The 15,053-nt window shown below is 51.2% G+C and overlaps 1 protein-coding gene across 1 annotated transcript in view; it reads right to left on the reverse strand.

Moving 5' to 3' along the window:
- The window catches only part of FRRS1L (ferric chelate reductase 1 like), a 102,187-nt gene that overhangs the window by 41,389 nt on the left and 45,745 nt on the right, over positions 1 to 15,053 (reverse strand). The window contains exon 3 of the mRNA XM_066588661.1: positions 2,734 to 2,818. Coding sequence (XP_066444758.1) covers positions 2,734 to 2,818 — 85 coding nt within the window. The remainder of the gene's footprint in view (positions 1 to 2,733; positions 2,819 to 15,053) is intronic.

Consider the following 15,053-nt stretch of genomic DNA (forward strand, 5'->3'; position numbering starts at 1 on the left):
CCTTGGCACTTGGAGGCTTGAGAAAAGCCCCTGATTGGGCTGAAACGTTGCTTATCTCCTGTAAGTGTGTTTATGGAGGATACATAAAGAATGTCTTTCATCTCTTGCTGCCTGACAAACTTCAACTGGGTTTTAACTTTTACATAATCGCCATTTTCCATTGGACAACGGTGATCACGTGACCGGGAAGCGCTCACCGCGGCCCTCAGTCACTGCCCCAGGCTCTCTGCTACCTTTAGCAGTCAGGAGCAAAGAGACTTCAGATTTCCCAGGCCTCCCCAGCTTCTGCGCTTGCATTCGCCATTTTGCTGACGAGCACATGCGCCGAAGTTGGGGAATAGTCCGCGGATCAAGATCCTGTCAGGGGACATCGCTGGAGGCCTTAGATAAATAATTTCACCTCCCCTCATGGATCGGATCCATGATTGGAGGTGAAACTTTAACTTTTTTTTACTTTTACGTGATCGCCGATTTCTATTGGATAACAGTGATCACGTGACCAGGGACCGCGTACTGCGGCGCCCGGTGAAATCTCCAGGCTCTCGGCTATGTTTGGTAGCCAGAAGCAGGGAGATTTTAAATTACCCTGGTAATCTGCGTCTCTTACACACTTGTCCACAGGCGCGTGTGCAGAAGCCGTGGTGAGCCGCGGATAAATCTGGGGGCCTTTGGTACTTCATCTCCCCTCACAGATATGATCCATGGGGGGAGATGAAACTTAAACTTTAGTTTACTTTCTCAGACCGCTGTTATCCAGCGGACTGCGGCTCCCGCTGACATCTCTGTGCTCTCGGCTACACATAGGAGCTGTGAGCCAGAGAGATCTTAAATTTGCCACGCAATGCGCCCGATGCATAACATCCGGCGCAAATGTACACAAGGTGCCGTCAGGACCCGGGAGGCCAGGACACCACGGAGGAGGCGGGTAAGTACTTTCAGCTGCTCTGATGGATCCGATCAATCCGGGCAGCTGAATCTTTTACTTTTTATTGACTTTTACATGATTGCCGGCGATCACGTGACCAGGGTGGGGGTCCCGGGATGACAGCTCCGGGAGCCGGCAGCATGGAGCTGTCACGTCCTCGGCTTGCAGGACCTTAATCCCAGCAGGTAGCATGTTCCTACGTCCTCAGGGATTAAGGCCCAGCAAGCTAAGATGTAAAAAGGCAATGGTCTGGTCACTCAGGGGTTAAATATAATTATGCTTGATTGTATTGTTTGGGTGGGGAAATGATATGTTCAAAAAAGAGAAAAAGAAGAAGAAGATTGGTGTTGTGCCGCTGCGGCTGGAGCTTCCCACCATCTGTCTCAGGTAGGCTTACTGCTTTACAATCATCTTCAAGGTGACAAATCTTGTTGCTGCATTCTGGGGATCCTCTGATCAGGCCTCAAGTAACCCCAGGGGTCTTGGGCTCCCTGGTTGGGGAACGCTGACATATTTATGAACGTGATATCAAATATGAACTCCTCTCATACACTGAACTGAAAAGACGCAGATTAGTGTGGATACGTCCTCCAAGTCTACTGTACTAATGTGCGGCATCCAGCACAGAGCGCAGTCTAAAATATTACATGCTGCGTTTTCCCCAAAATAAGACCCTGTCTTATATTAATTTTTGCCCCAAAAGAGTAACAGGTCTTATTTTCGGGGGTGTCTTATACTCACCTAGCAGGCGCCTTCTGGGTCCTTCCCGCAGTCCTCCGAATTTTCAGTCAGGCTTCTGTGCAGTCCTCAGCACCGACAGAATATCGCTTGCTGGTAATGAGGTTTATAAACCCTGCCTTCAGCAAGCGATTGGGTTATTGGGCACTGCAGCTCAGTCAATCAGAGCCAGCATATGAACCAATCACAGCCATTCAATGCGATGCTGTGATTGGTTCATCAAGCGTCAGCTCTGATTAGTTCTTAAGCGCAGTGGCTCAGCCAATTAGAGCAATCACTAGCTGGAGGCAACAAACCCAGTTACAAGCCAGCAATATTCTGTAGGCACTGAAGACTTCATGGAAGCCTGCCGGAGACCAGCAGGAGGGACCCAGACAGTGCCTTCTAGGTGAGTATTGCTTTCTTTTCTTTCCATGTAGTGTTGCTAGGGCTTATTTTTTGGGTAGGGGGGTTGGGGGCTTATATTTCAAGACCCCCGCCAAAAAAAAAAAATCGAAGCAGGGCTTATTATCAGGAAAGGTCTTATTTTGGGGGGAAACACAGTAGTACACTTTGGCTACACATAAGTGACAACTGCACGCCTGCCGTCTGTAAGTACTGCAAAGTTGTGTAAGATGCTGCAATAAAAGCTACAAAGCACAATGTGAATGCTGCAGTGTGATGCGACATTCACACAATATTAAAGGGATATTCCCATCTTGTAAAGTGATATCATCTGACCTCTGGGATCCCCAACAATCCGGAGAACCCCTGCACAGAGGTGCTCCCAGCCACGGGGATCCAGGCGGCCGCATTCACCTGAATGTACAGTAGGCAAACCATGTGCAGAGCATGCAGTACTGAAATACCACCATGGCCCCTTCATTCTCAGGACTGGTGGGGGTCTCAGAGGGCCAACCCCACAGACCATAAAGTACCTGCATATCCTAGCAATAAGATGGCAATGCCCCGCTAGTCTTCAGCAATTCAGTCTAATCTTTTTCCCAGCACACTTGGAATATAAATGAAGACTAATTGAGACGACGAACAAACTAACATAACATGCAGCAGCAGAATACAGACTGACTGACCTAAAGCATCCTTTGGTCTTTCCGCAATCATCCACACGTATCCTTGCAAAAGGATCAACCGGGGGAGCGGTGGGGAAAGGATATCCTGAAAAACAGGAGAAACAGCAAATAGCATCATCCTCAACGGCTTATTCCCAACAAGTACTCTATCCCTTATCTGAAGGTCAGATGGCGAGGTATTACCCTTGAGGCCCCCACCAAACCTGATAACGGGGGTCTTGTGTCCCTCTCTCTTCCTCACTGCACCCTGGAGCATGTGCGGTACCACGGCATTCATTTCAACGGCACTCAGCTACCTCCAACAGTCTCACCGGAGATGCATGGCACGGCACTACACCTGCTCGACCACTGTGGGGTGCAGTGAGGGGGGGCTTATTACTTCTGCTAAGGATCTAGCTGGTGTAAGAAGTCTTACAGATAATGCTCCCTGGGTGTTGCGGCAGGTTTTGGTTTTTGTTCACGCAGGTCTGGTTTATTCTAGTGCTGCTTGGTATTTTCCTCTCAGCTTTCTCTAGCACTAATGGGAGTGCCAATGCGACTGTTCTGCTACCTGCCACAGCTGCCTAGCAATTAGAGAGGGGCTTTATTTCTGTCTTGGCTGATTATTATCCGTCTTCATCTGATGGTTGTTGGAGTCAGTGCTGGATCTTGGTCTCCTCTTTCTTCCTGAGCATCTCAAGCTAAGTATTGTGGTTACTGGTGATATTCTTACTTTATTTAATTTTTTACATTTTTTTACTACTTATGCAAAATACAAAACTCTTTAACCCCCCCAAAACAATAACGGTGTCAGCATTACTGCATCTCACAACCAATGATATTTTCTCACCAAATGAGAGGTGAGGTCTTCTTTATGGCAAGTTCCCACGGCTACCTTTTAGGAGTACCTGTAACTTTTATTGCTTCTTATGGCTTTTTTGACACTATCCACCCCGTGGCCTGATGGTCGGCTTTACAGTACGGGTCATTATCAATGAGGCGTTACCTATTATGTGTAGACATTTTACATAAAGAGGGAGTTCTGTAGGGAAAGAAGTCTTGGTTTTTTTTATTAACCTTTCTTTATCCTTTCTTTTTGGCCCTCCAGCAGCCGCCCAACTCTGCACTTGACGGTCTATGTGGAGAAACCAGCAGCATGTCCTATTCGGGTCTGCTCTGCATGACTACTTCCGAACACACAGCCAGAGGCTCCGTTCAGCACTAGTAGCGCTCGCTGTGAGCGAAGTTATAGAAAGTCCCACAGCCTTCTTAAGAGGTTTCACTCACTCTGGATTGCACCTAACAGGCATCACATTACTGAAGCATTCTGGCTAAAAGTACCCGGCAACAGTCACATCAGTCACACAACGGACCTACTGAACAATCTGCCAACCGTTGGTCCCATCCGAGATGGCGCCATCCTGGCCACCATGGATGTGTAGTCCTTATACTCCAACATCCCACACGAAGATGGACTGACCGCCTGCCAGGCACACCTTGATGCCAAGGGGCTCACCTCCGAGTCGGTGTTACAACTCACAAGATTCATCCTCACACACAATTATTGCTCTTTTGGCCAGTAAATATTCCTGAAACTCACCAGAACTGCCAGGCAGTAAAATGGCACCACAATATGCCAACCTTTTAATGGCAAAACTGGAGAGTGACTTTCTGGCTTCCTGCAAACCATTGGCCTACTTCCGCTAGATTAATGACATCATAATCGTCTGGACCAACACCGAACAAGAACTAATAAAATTCCATGAGAGATTCAATGCATTTCACCCCACCATAAAACTGACATTAAGCTACTCGTTTACAGACAGAGAGGAACATTTATACCATCTTAAAAGAAAATTTATGCATCAGGGCGACCATCCCACCTCAACTGATGACCAAATCACCATAGCCACCAGGATACTCAGAAATCACCAGAGCCACCAGGATATTCAGAAAACACCAGAGCCACCAGGATACCCAGGAATCACCAGAGCCACCGGGATACCCAGGAATCACCAGAGCCACCAGGATAACCAGGAATTACCAGAGACACCAGGATACTCAGAAATCACCAGAGCCACCAGCATATCCAGAAAACACCAGAGCCACCAGGATACCCAGGAATCACCAGAGCCACGAGGATACCCAGAAATCACCAGAGCCACCAGGATACCCCGAAATCACAAGAGCCACCAGGATACACAGAAATCACCAGAGCCACCAGGAGACCCAGAAATCACCAGAGCCACCAGGATATCCAGAAATCCCCAGAGCCACCAGGATACCCAGGAATCACAAGAGCTACCAGTATACCCAGAAATCACAAAGCCGCCAGGAGACTCAGGAATCACCAGAGCCACAAGGAGACCTAGGAATCACCAGAGCCACCAGGAGACCAGAAATCACCAGAGCCAACAAGAGACCAGGAATCACCAGAACTACCACGAGAGCCAGAAATCACCAGAGCCACCAGGAGACCCAGAAATCACCAGAGCCACCAGGATACCCTGAAATAACCAGAGCCACCAGTATATCCAGAAATCACCAGATCCACCAGGATATCCAGAAATCACCAGAGCCACCAGGATACCCAGGAATCACCAGAGCCACCAGGATACCCAGGAATCACCAGAGCCACTAGGGTACTCAGGAATCACCAGAGCCACCAGGGTACATAGGAATCACCAGAGCCACCAGGGTACTCAGGAATCACCAGAGCCACCAGGAAACCCAGAAATCACCAGAGCCACTGGGATACCCAGGAATCACCAGAGCCACCAGGATACTCCGAAATCACCAGGATAACCAGAAATCACCAGAGCCACCAGGATACCCAAGAATCACCAGTGGCCCCAGGATACCCAGAAATCACCAGGATATGCAGATATCGCCAGAGCCACCAGGATACCCAGAAATCACCAGAGCCAGCAGGATACCCAGAAATCACCAGATCCACCAGGATATCCAGAAATCACCAGAGCCACCAGGATACCCAGGAATCACAAGAGCCACCAGGATACCCAGGAATCACCAGAGCCACTAGGGTACTCAGGAATCACCAGAGCCACCAGGGTACATAGGAATCACCAGAGCCACCAGGGTACTCAGGAATCACCAGAGCCACCAGGAAACCCAGAAATCACCAGAGCCACTGGGATACCCAGGAATCACCAGAGCCACCAGGATACTCAGAAATCACCAGGATACCCAGAAATCACCAGAGCCACCAGGATACCCAAGAATCACCAGTGCCCCCAGGATACCCAGAAATCACCAGGATATGCAGAAATCGCCAGAGCCACCAGGATACCCAGAAATCACCAAAGCCACCAGGATACCCAGAAATAACCAGAGCCACAGGATACCCCGAAATCACCAGAGCTACCAGGATACCCAGAAATCACCAGAGCCACAAGGACATCCAGAAATCACAAGAGCCACCAGGATACCCAGGAATCACAGAGCCACCAGGAGACTCAGGAATCACCAGAGCCACCAGGAGACCAAGAATTCACCAGAGCCACCAGGATACCCAAAAATCACCAGAGTCACAAGGATACCCAGGAATCACCAGAGCCACCAGGGTACTCAGGAATCACCAGAGCCACCAGGGTACTCAGAAATCACCAGAGCCACCAGGAGACCCAGAAATCACCAGAGCCACCAGGATACACAGAAATAACCAGAGCCACCAGTATATCCAGAAATCACCAGATCCACCAGTATATCCAGAAATCACCAGAGCCACCAGGATACCCAGGAATCACCAGAGCCACCAGGATACCCAGGAATCACCAGAGCCACTAGGGTACTCAGGAATCACCAGAGCCACCAGGGTACATAGGAATCACCAGAGCCACCAGGGTACTCAGGAATCACCAGAGAAACCAGGAAACCCAGAAATCACCAGAGCCACTGGGATAGCCAGGAATCACCAGAGCCACCAGGATACCCAGAAATCACCAGAGCCACCAGGATACCCAAGAATCACCAGTGCCCCCAGGATACCCAGAAATCACCAGGATATGCAGATATCGCCAGAGCCACCAGGATACCCAGAAATCACCAGAGCCAGCTGGATACCCAGAAATCACCAGATCCACCAGGATATCCAGAAATCACCAGAGCCACAAGGATACTCAGGAATCACAAGAGCCACCAGGATACCCAGGAATCACCAGAGCCACTAGGGTACTCAGGAATCACCAGAGCCACCAGGGTACATAGGAATCACCAGAGCCACCAGGGTACTCAGGAATCACCAGAGCCACCAGGAAACCCAGAAATCACCAGAGCCACTGGGATACCCAGGAATCACCAGAGCCACCAGGATACTCAGAAATCACCAGGATACCCAGAAATCACCAGAGCCACCAGGATACCCAAGAATCACCAGTGCCCCCAGGATACCCAGAAATCACCAGGATATGCAGGAATCGCAAGAGCCACCAGGATACCCAGAAATCACCAAAGCCACCAGGATACCCAGAAATAACCAGAGCCACAGGATACCCCGAAATCACCAGAGCTACCAGGATACCCAGAAATCACCAGAGCCACAAGCACATCCAGAAATCACCAGAGCCACCAGGAAACCCAGAAATCACCAGAGCCACCAGGATACCCAGAAATCACCAGAGCTACCAGTAAACCAAGAAATTACCAGAGCTACCAGGAAACCCAGAAATCACCAGAGCCAGCTGGATACCCAGAAATCACCAGAGCCACCAGGGTACCCAGAAATCACCAGAGCCACCAGGAGACCAAGAAATCACCAGAGCCACCAGGATACCCATAAATCACCAGAGTCACAAGGATACCCAGGAATCACCAGAGCCACCAGGGTACTCAGGAATCACAAGAGCCACCAGGGTACTCAGAAATCACCAGAGCTACCAGGATACACAGGAATCACCAGAGCAACCAGGAGACCCTGAAATCACCAGAGCCACCAGGAAACCCAGAAATCCCCAGAGCCACCAGGATACCCAGCAATCACCAGAGCCACCAGGATACCCAGCAATCACCAGAGCCACCAGGATACCCAGAAATCACCAGAGCCACCAGGAAACCCAGAAATCACCAGAGCCACCAGGATACCCAGAAATCACCAGAGCTACCAGTAAACCAAGAAATTACCAGAGCTACCAGGAAACCCAGAAATCACCAGAGCCACCAGGATACCCGGAAATCACCAGAGCCACCAGGGTACCCAGAAATCACCAGAGCCACCAGGGTACCCAGAAATCACCAGAGCCACCTAGATACTCAGGAATCACCAGAGCCACCAGGATACCCAGGAATCACCAGAGCCACCAGGATCCCCAGGAATCACCAGAGCCACCAGGATCCCCAGGAATAACAAGAGCCACCAGCATCCCCAGGAATCACCAGAGTCTCCAGGTTACCCAGAAATCACCAGAGTCACCAGGATACTCAGAAATCACCAGGATACCCAGAAATTACCAGAACTACCAGGATACCCAGGAATCACCAGAGCCACCAGGATACTCAAAATATCACCAGGATACCCAGAAATCACCAGAGCCACCAGGACACCCAGAAATCACCAGAGCCACCAGGAGACCAAGAAATCACCAGAGCCACCAGGATACCCAGGAATAACCAGAGCCACAAGGATAAACAGAAATCACCAGAGCCACCAGGGGACCCAGAAATCACCAGAGCCACCAGCATATCCAGAAAACACCAAAGCCACCAGGATCCCCAGGAATCAACAGAGCCACCAGGATATCCAGAAATCACCAGAGCCACCAGGATATCCAGAAATCACCAGAGCCACCAGGATACCCAGGAATCACCAGAGCCACCAGGAAACCCAGAAATCACCAGAGCCACTGGGATACCCAGGAATCACCAGAGCCACCAGGATACTCAGAAATCACCAGGATACCCAGAAATCACCAGAGCCACCAGGATACCCAAGAATCACCAGTGCCCCCAGGATACCCAGAAATCACCAGGATATGCAGAAATCGCAAGAGCCACCAGGATACCCAGAAATCACCAAAGCCACCAGGATACCCAGAAATAACCAGAGCCACAGGATACCCCGAAATCACCAGAGCTACCAGGATACCCAGAAATCACCAGAGCCACAAGGACATCCAGAAATCACAAGAGCCACCAGGATACCCAGGAATCACAGAGCCACCAGGAGACCAAGAAATCACCAGAGCCACCAGGATACTCATAAATCACCAGAGTCACAAGGATACCCAGGAATCACCAGAGCCACCAGGGTACTCAGGAATCACAAGAGCCACCAGGGTACTCAGAAATCACCAGAGCCACCAGGATACACAGGAGTCACCAGAGCAACCAGGAGACCCTGAAATCACCAGAGCCACCAGGAAACCCAGAAATCCCCAGAGGCACCAGGATACCCAGCAATCACCAGAGCCACCAGGATACCCAGCAATTACCAGAGCAACCAGGATACCCAGAAATCACCAGAGCCACCAGGAAACCCAGAAATCACCAGAGCCACCAGGATACCCAGAAATCACCAGAGCTACCAGTAAACCAAGAAATTACCAGAGCTACCAGGAAACCCAGAAATCACCAGAGCCACAAGGATACCCAGAAATCACCAGAGCCACCAGGGTACCCAGAAATCACCAGAGCCACCAGGATACCCAGAAATCACCAGAGCCACCAGGATACCCAGAAATCACCAGAGCTACCAGTAAACCAAGAAATTACCAGAGCTACCAGGAAACCCAGAAATCACCAGAGCCAGCTGGATACCCAGAAATCACCAGAGCCACCAGGGTACCCAGAAATCACCAGAGCCACCAGGAGACCAAGAAATCACCAGAGCCACCAGGATACCCATAAATCACCAGAGTCACAAGGATACCCAGGAATCACCAGAGCCACCAGGGTACTCAGGAATCACAAGAGCCACCAGGGTACTCAGAAATCACCAGAGCCACCAGGATACACAGGAATCACCAGAGCAACCAGGAGACCCTGAAATCACCAGAGCCACCAGGAAACCCAGAAATCCCCAGAGCCACCAGGATACCCAGCAATCACCAGAGCCACCAGGATACCCAGCAATCACCAGAGCCACCAGGATACCCAGAAATCACCAGAGCCACCAGGAAACCCAGAAATCACCAGAGCCACCAGGATACCCAGAAATCACCAGAGCTACCAGTAAACCAAGAAATTACCAGAGCTACCAAGAAACCCAGAAATCACCAGAGCCACCAGGATACCCAGAAATCACCAGAGCCACCAGGGTACCCAGAAATCACCAGAGCCACCAGGGTACCCAGAAATCACCAGAGCCACCTAGATACTCAGGAATCACCAGAGCCACCAGGATACCCAGGAATCACCAGAGCCACCAGGATCCCCAGGAATCACCAGAGCCACCAGGATCCCCAGGAATAACAAGAGCCACCAGCATCCCCAGGAATCACCAGAGTCTCCAGGATACCCAGAAATCACCAGAGTCACCAGGATACTCAGAAATCACCAGGATACCCAGAAATTACCAGAACTACCAGGATACCCAGGAATCACCAGAGCCACCAGGATACTCAAAATATCACCAGGATACCCAGAAATCACCAGAGCCACCAGGACACCCAGAAATCACCAGAGCCACCAGGAGACCAAGAAATCACCAGAGCCACCAGGATACCCAGGAATAACCAGAGCCACCAGGATAAACAGAAATCACCAGAGCCACCAGGGGACCCAGAAATCACCAGAGCCACCAGCATATCCAGAAAACACCAAAGCCCCCAGGAATCAACAGAGCCACCAGGATATCCAGAAATCACCAGAGCCACCAGGATATCCAGAAATCACCAGAGCCACCAGGATACCCAGGAATCACAAGAGCCACCAGGATATCCAGAAATCACAAAGCCGCCAGGAGACTCAGAAATCACAAGAGCCACCAGGATACCCAGAAATCACAAAGCCGCCAGGAGTCCAGGAATCACCAGAGCCACCACGAGACCCAGAAATCATCAGAGCCACCAGGAGACCCAGAAATCACCAGAGCCAGCAGGATACCCAGAAATAACCAGAGCCACCAGTATATCCAGAAATCACAAGAGCCACCAGGATACCCAGGAATCACCAGAGCCACCAGAATACACAGGAATCACCAGAGCCACTAGGGTACTCAGGAATCACCAGAGCCACCAAGGTACATAGGAATCACCAGAGCCACCAGGGTACTCAGGAATCACCAGAGCCACCAGGAAACCCAGAAATCACCAGAGCCACTGGGATACCCAGGAATCACCAGAGCCACCAGGATACTCAGAAATCACCAGGATACCCAGAAATCACCAGAACTACCAGGATACCCAAGAATCACCAGAGCTGCCAGGAGACCCAGAAATCCCCAGAGCCACAAGGAGACCCAGAAATCCCCAGAGCCACCAGGAAACCCAGAAATCACCAGAGCCACAGGATATCCTGAAATCACCAGAGCTACCAGGATACCCAGAAATCACCAGGATATGCAGAAATCGCCAGAGCCACCAGGATACCCAGAAATCACCAGAGCCACCAGGATACCCAGAAATCACCAAAGACGCCAGGAGACCCAGAAATCACCAGAGCCACAAGGAGACCCAGAAATCCCCAGAGCCACCAGGAAACCCAGAAATCACCAAAGCCACCAGGAAACCCAGAAATCACCAGAGCCACAGGATACCCCGAAATCACCAGAGCTACCAGGATACCCAGAAATACTTGAGCCACAAGGATATCCAGAAATCACCAGAGCCACCAGGATACCCAGGAATCACCAGAGCCACCAGGAGACTCAGGAATCACCAGAGCCACCAGGAGACCAAGATATCACCAGAGCCACCAGGATACCCATAAATCACCAGAGCCACCAGGATACCCAGGAATCACCAGAGCCACCAGGGTACTCAGGAATCACCAGAGCCACCAGGGTACTCAGAAATCACCAGAGCCACCAGGATACGCAGGAATCACCAGAGCCACCAGGAGACTCAGAAATCACCAGAGCCACCAGGAGACCCTGAAATCACCAGAGCCACCAGGAAACCCAGAAATCACCAGAGCCACGAGGATACCCAGCAATCACCAGAGCCACCAGGATACCCAGAAATCACCAGAGCCACCAGAATACCCAGGAATCACCAGAGCCACCAGGAAACCCAGAAATAACCAGAGCCAGCAGGATACCCAGAAATCACCAGAGCTACCAGTAAACCAAGAAATTACCAGAGCTACCAGGAAACCCAGAAATCACCAGAGCCACCAGGATACCCAAGAATCACCAGTGCCCCCAGGATACCCAGAAATCACCAGGATATGCAGAAATCGCCAGAGCTACCAGGGTACCCAGAAATCACCAGAGCCACCAGGGTACCCAGAAATCACCAGAGCCACCTAGATACTCAGGAATAACCAGAGCCACCAGGATACCCAGGAATCACCAGAGCCACCAGGATCCCCAGGAATAACAAGAGCCACCAGCATCCCCAGGAATCACCAGAGTCACCAGGATGCCCAGGAATAACTAGAGCCACCAGAAGACCCAGAAATCACCAGAGCCACCAGGAGACCTAGAAATCATCAGTGCCACCACGAGACCCAGAAATCACCAGAGCTACCAGGATAACCAGAAATCACCAGAACCACCAGGATATCCAGAAGTTACCAGAGCCACCAGGAGACCCAGGAATCAACAAAGCCACCAGGGTACTCAGGAATCACTAAAGCCACCAGGCTACTCAGGAATCACCAGAGCCACCAGAATACCCAGAAATCACCAGAGCCAACAGGATACCCAGTAATCACCAGAGCCACCAGGATACGCAGGAATCACCAGAGCCACCAGGATATCCAGAAATCACCAGAGCCAGCAGGATACCCAGAAATCACCAGAGCCGCCAGGAGACCCAGAAATCACCAAAGCCACAAGGAGACCCAGAAATTCCCAGAGCCACCAGGAAACCCAGAAATCACCAAAGCCACCAGGATACCCAGAAATAACCAGAGCCACAGGATACCCTGAAATCACCACAGCTACCAGGATACCCAGAAATCACCAGAGCCACCAGGATATCCAGAAATCACAAGAGCCACCAGGATACCCAGGAATCACAGAGCCACCAGGAGACTCAGGAATCACCAGAGCCACCAGGATACCCATAAATCACCAGAGTCACCAGGATACCCAGGAATCACCAGAGCCACCAGCGTACTCAGGAATCACCAGGGTACTCAGAAATCACCAGAGCCACCAGGATACGCAGGAATCACCAGAGCCACCAGGAGACCCTGAAATCACCAGAGCCACCAGGAAACCCAGAAATCACCAGAGCCACCAGGATACCCAGCAATCATCAGAGCCACCAGGATACCCAGAAATCACCAGAGCCACCAGGAAACCCAGAAATCAACAGAGCCACAAGGATACCCAGAAATCACCAGAGCTACCAGTAAACCAAGAAATTACCAGAGCTACCAGGAAACCCAGAAATCACCAGAGCCACCAGGATACCCAGAAATCACCAGAGCCACCAGGGTACCCAGAAATCACCAGAGCTACCAGGCTACCCAGAAATCACCAGAGCCACCTAGATACTCGGGAATCACCAGAGCCACCAGGATACCCAGGAATCACCAGAGCCACCAGGATCCCCAGGAATCACCAGAGCCACCAGGATCCCCAGGAATCACCAGAGCCACCAGGATCCCCAGGAATCACCAGAGCCACCAGGATCCCCAGGAATAACAAGAGCCACCAGGATCCCCAGGAATAACAAGAGCCACCAGCATCCCCAGGAATCACCAGAGTCACCAGGATACCCAGAAATCACCAGAGCCACCAGGATATCCAGAAATCACCAGAGCCACCAGGATACCCAGGAATCACAAGAGCCACCAGGATATCCAGAAATCACAAAGCCGCCAGGAGACTCAGGAATCACCAGAGCCACCAGGATATCCAGAAATCACCAGAGCCACCAGGATACCCAGGAATCACAAGAGCCACCAGGATACCCAGAAATCACAAAGCCGCCAGGAGACTCAGGAATCACCAGAGCCACCAGGAGACCAGAAATCACCAGAGCCACCAGGAGACCAGGAATCACCAGAGCCACCACGAGACCCAGAAATCACCAGAGCCACCAGGTATCACCAGAGCCACCACGAGACCCAGAAATCACTAGAGCCACTAGGATACCCAGAAATAACCAGAGCCACCAGTATATCCAGAAATCACCAGAGCCACCAGAATACCCAGGAATCACCAGAGCCACCAGGATACCCAAGAATCACCAGAGCCACTAGGGTACTCAGGAATCACCAGAGCCACCAGGGTACATAGGAATCACCGGAGCCACCAGGGTACTCAGGAATCACCAGAGCCACGAGGAAACCCAGAAATCACCAGAGCCACTGGGATACCCAGGAATCACCAGAGCCACCAGGATACTCAGAAATCACCAGGATACCCAGAAATCACCAGAGCCACCAGGATACCCAAGAATCACCAGAGCCGCCAGGAGACCCAGAAATCACCAAAGCCACAAGGAGACCCAGAAATCCCCAGAGCCACCAGGAAACCCAGAAATCACCAAAGCCACCAGGATACCCAGAAATAACCAGAGCCACAGGATACCCCGAAATCACCAGAGCTACCAGGATACCCAGAAATCACCAGAGCCACAAGGACATCCAGAAATCACAAGAGCCACCAGGATACCCAGGAATCACAGAGCCACCAGGAGACCAAGAAATCACCAGAGCCACCAGGATACCCAGGAATCACCAAAATCACAAGCATACCCAGGAATCACCAGAGCCACCAGGGTACTCAGGAATCACCAGAGACACCAGGGTACTCAGAAATCACCAGAGCCACCAGGATACGCAGGAATCACCAGAGCCACCAGGAGACCCTGAAATCACCAGAGCCACCAGGAAACCCAGAAATCACCAGAGCCACCAGGATACCCAGCAATCACCAGAGCCACCAGGATACCCAGAAATCACCAGAGCCACCAGGAAATCCAGAAATCACCAGAGCCACCAGGATACCCAGCAATCACCAGAGCCACCAGGCTACCCAGAAATCACCAAAGCCACCAGGATCCCCAGGAATAAACAAAGCCACCAGGATATCCAGAAATCACCAGAGCCACCAGGATATCCAGAAATCACCAGAGCCACCAGGATACCCAGGAATCACAAGAGCCACCAGGATATCCAGAAATCACAAAGCCGCCAGGAGACCAGGAATCACCAGAGCCACCACGAGACCCAGAAATCACCAGAGCCACCAGGAGACCCAGAAATCA

Source organism: Eleutherodactylus coqui, unplaced genomic scaffold, assembly GCF_035609145.1.
Source record: "Eleutherodactylus coqui strain aEleCoq1 unplaced genomic scaffold, aEleCoq1.hap1 HAP1_SCAFFOLD_71, whole genome shotgun sequence".
Taxonomy (NCBI): domain Eukaryota; kingdom Metazoa; phylum Chordata; class Amphibia; order Anura; family Eleutherodactylidae; genus Eleutherodactylus; species Eleutherodactylus coqui.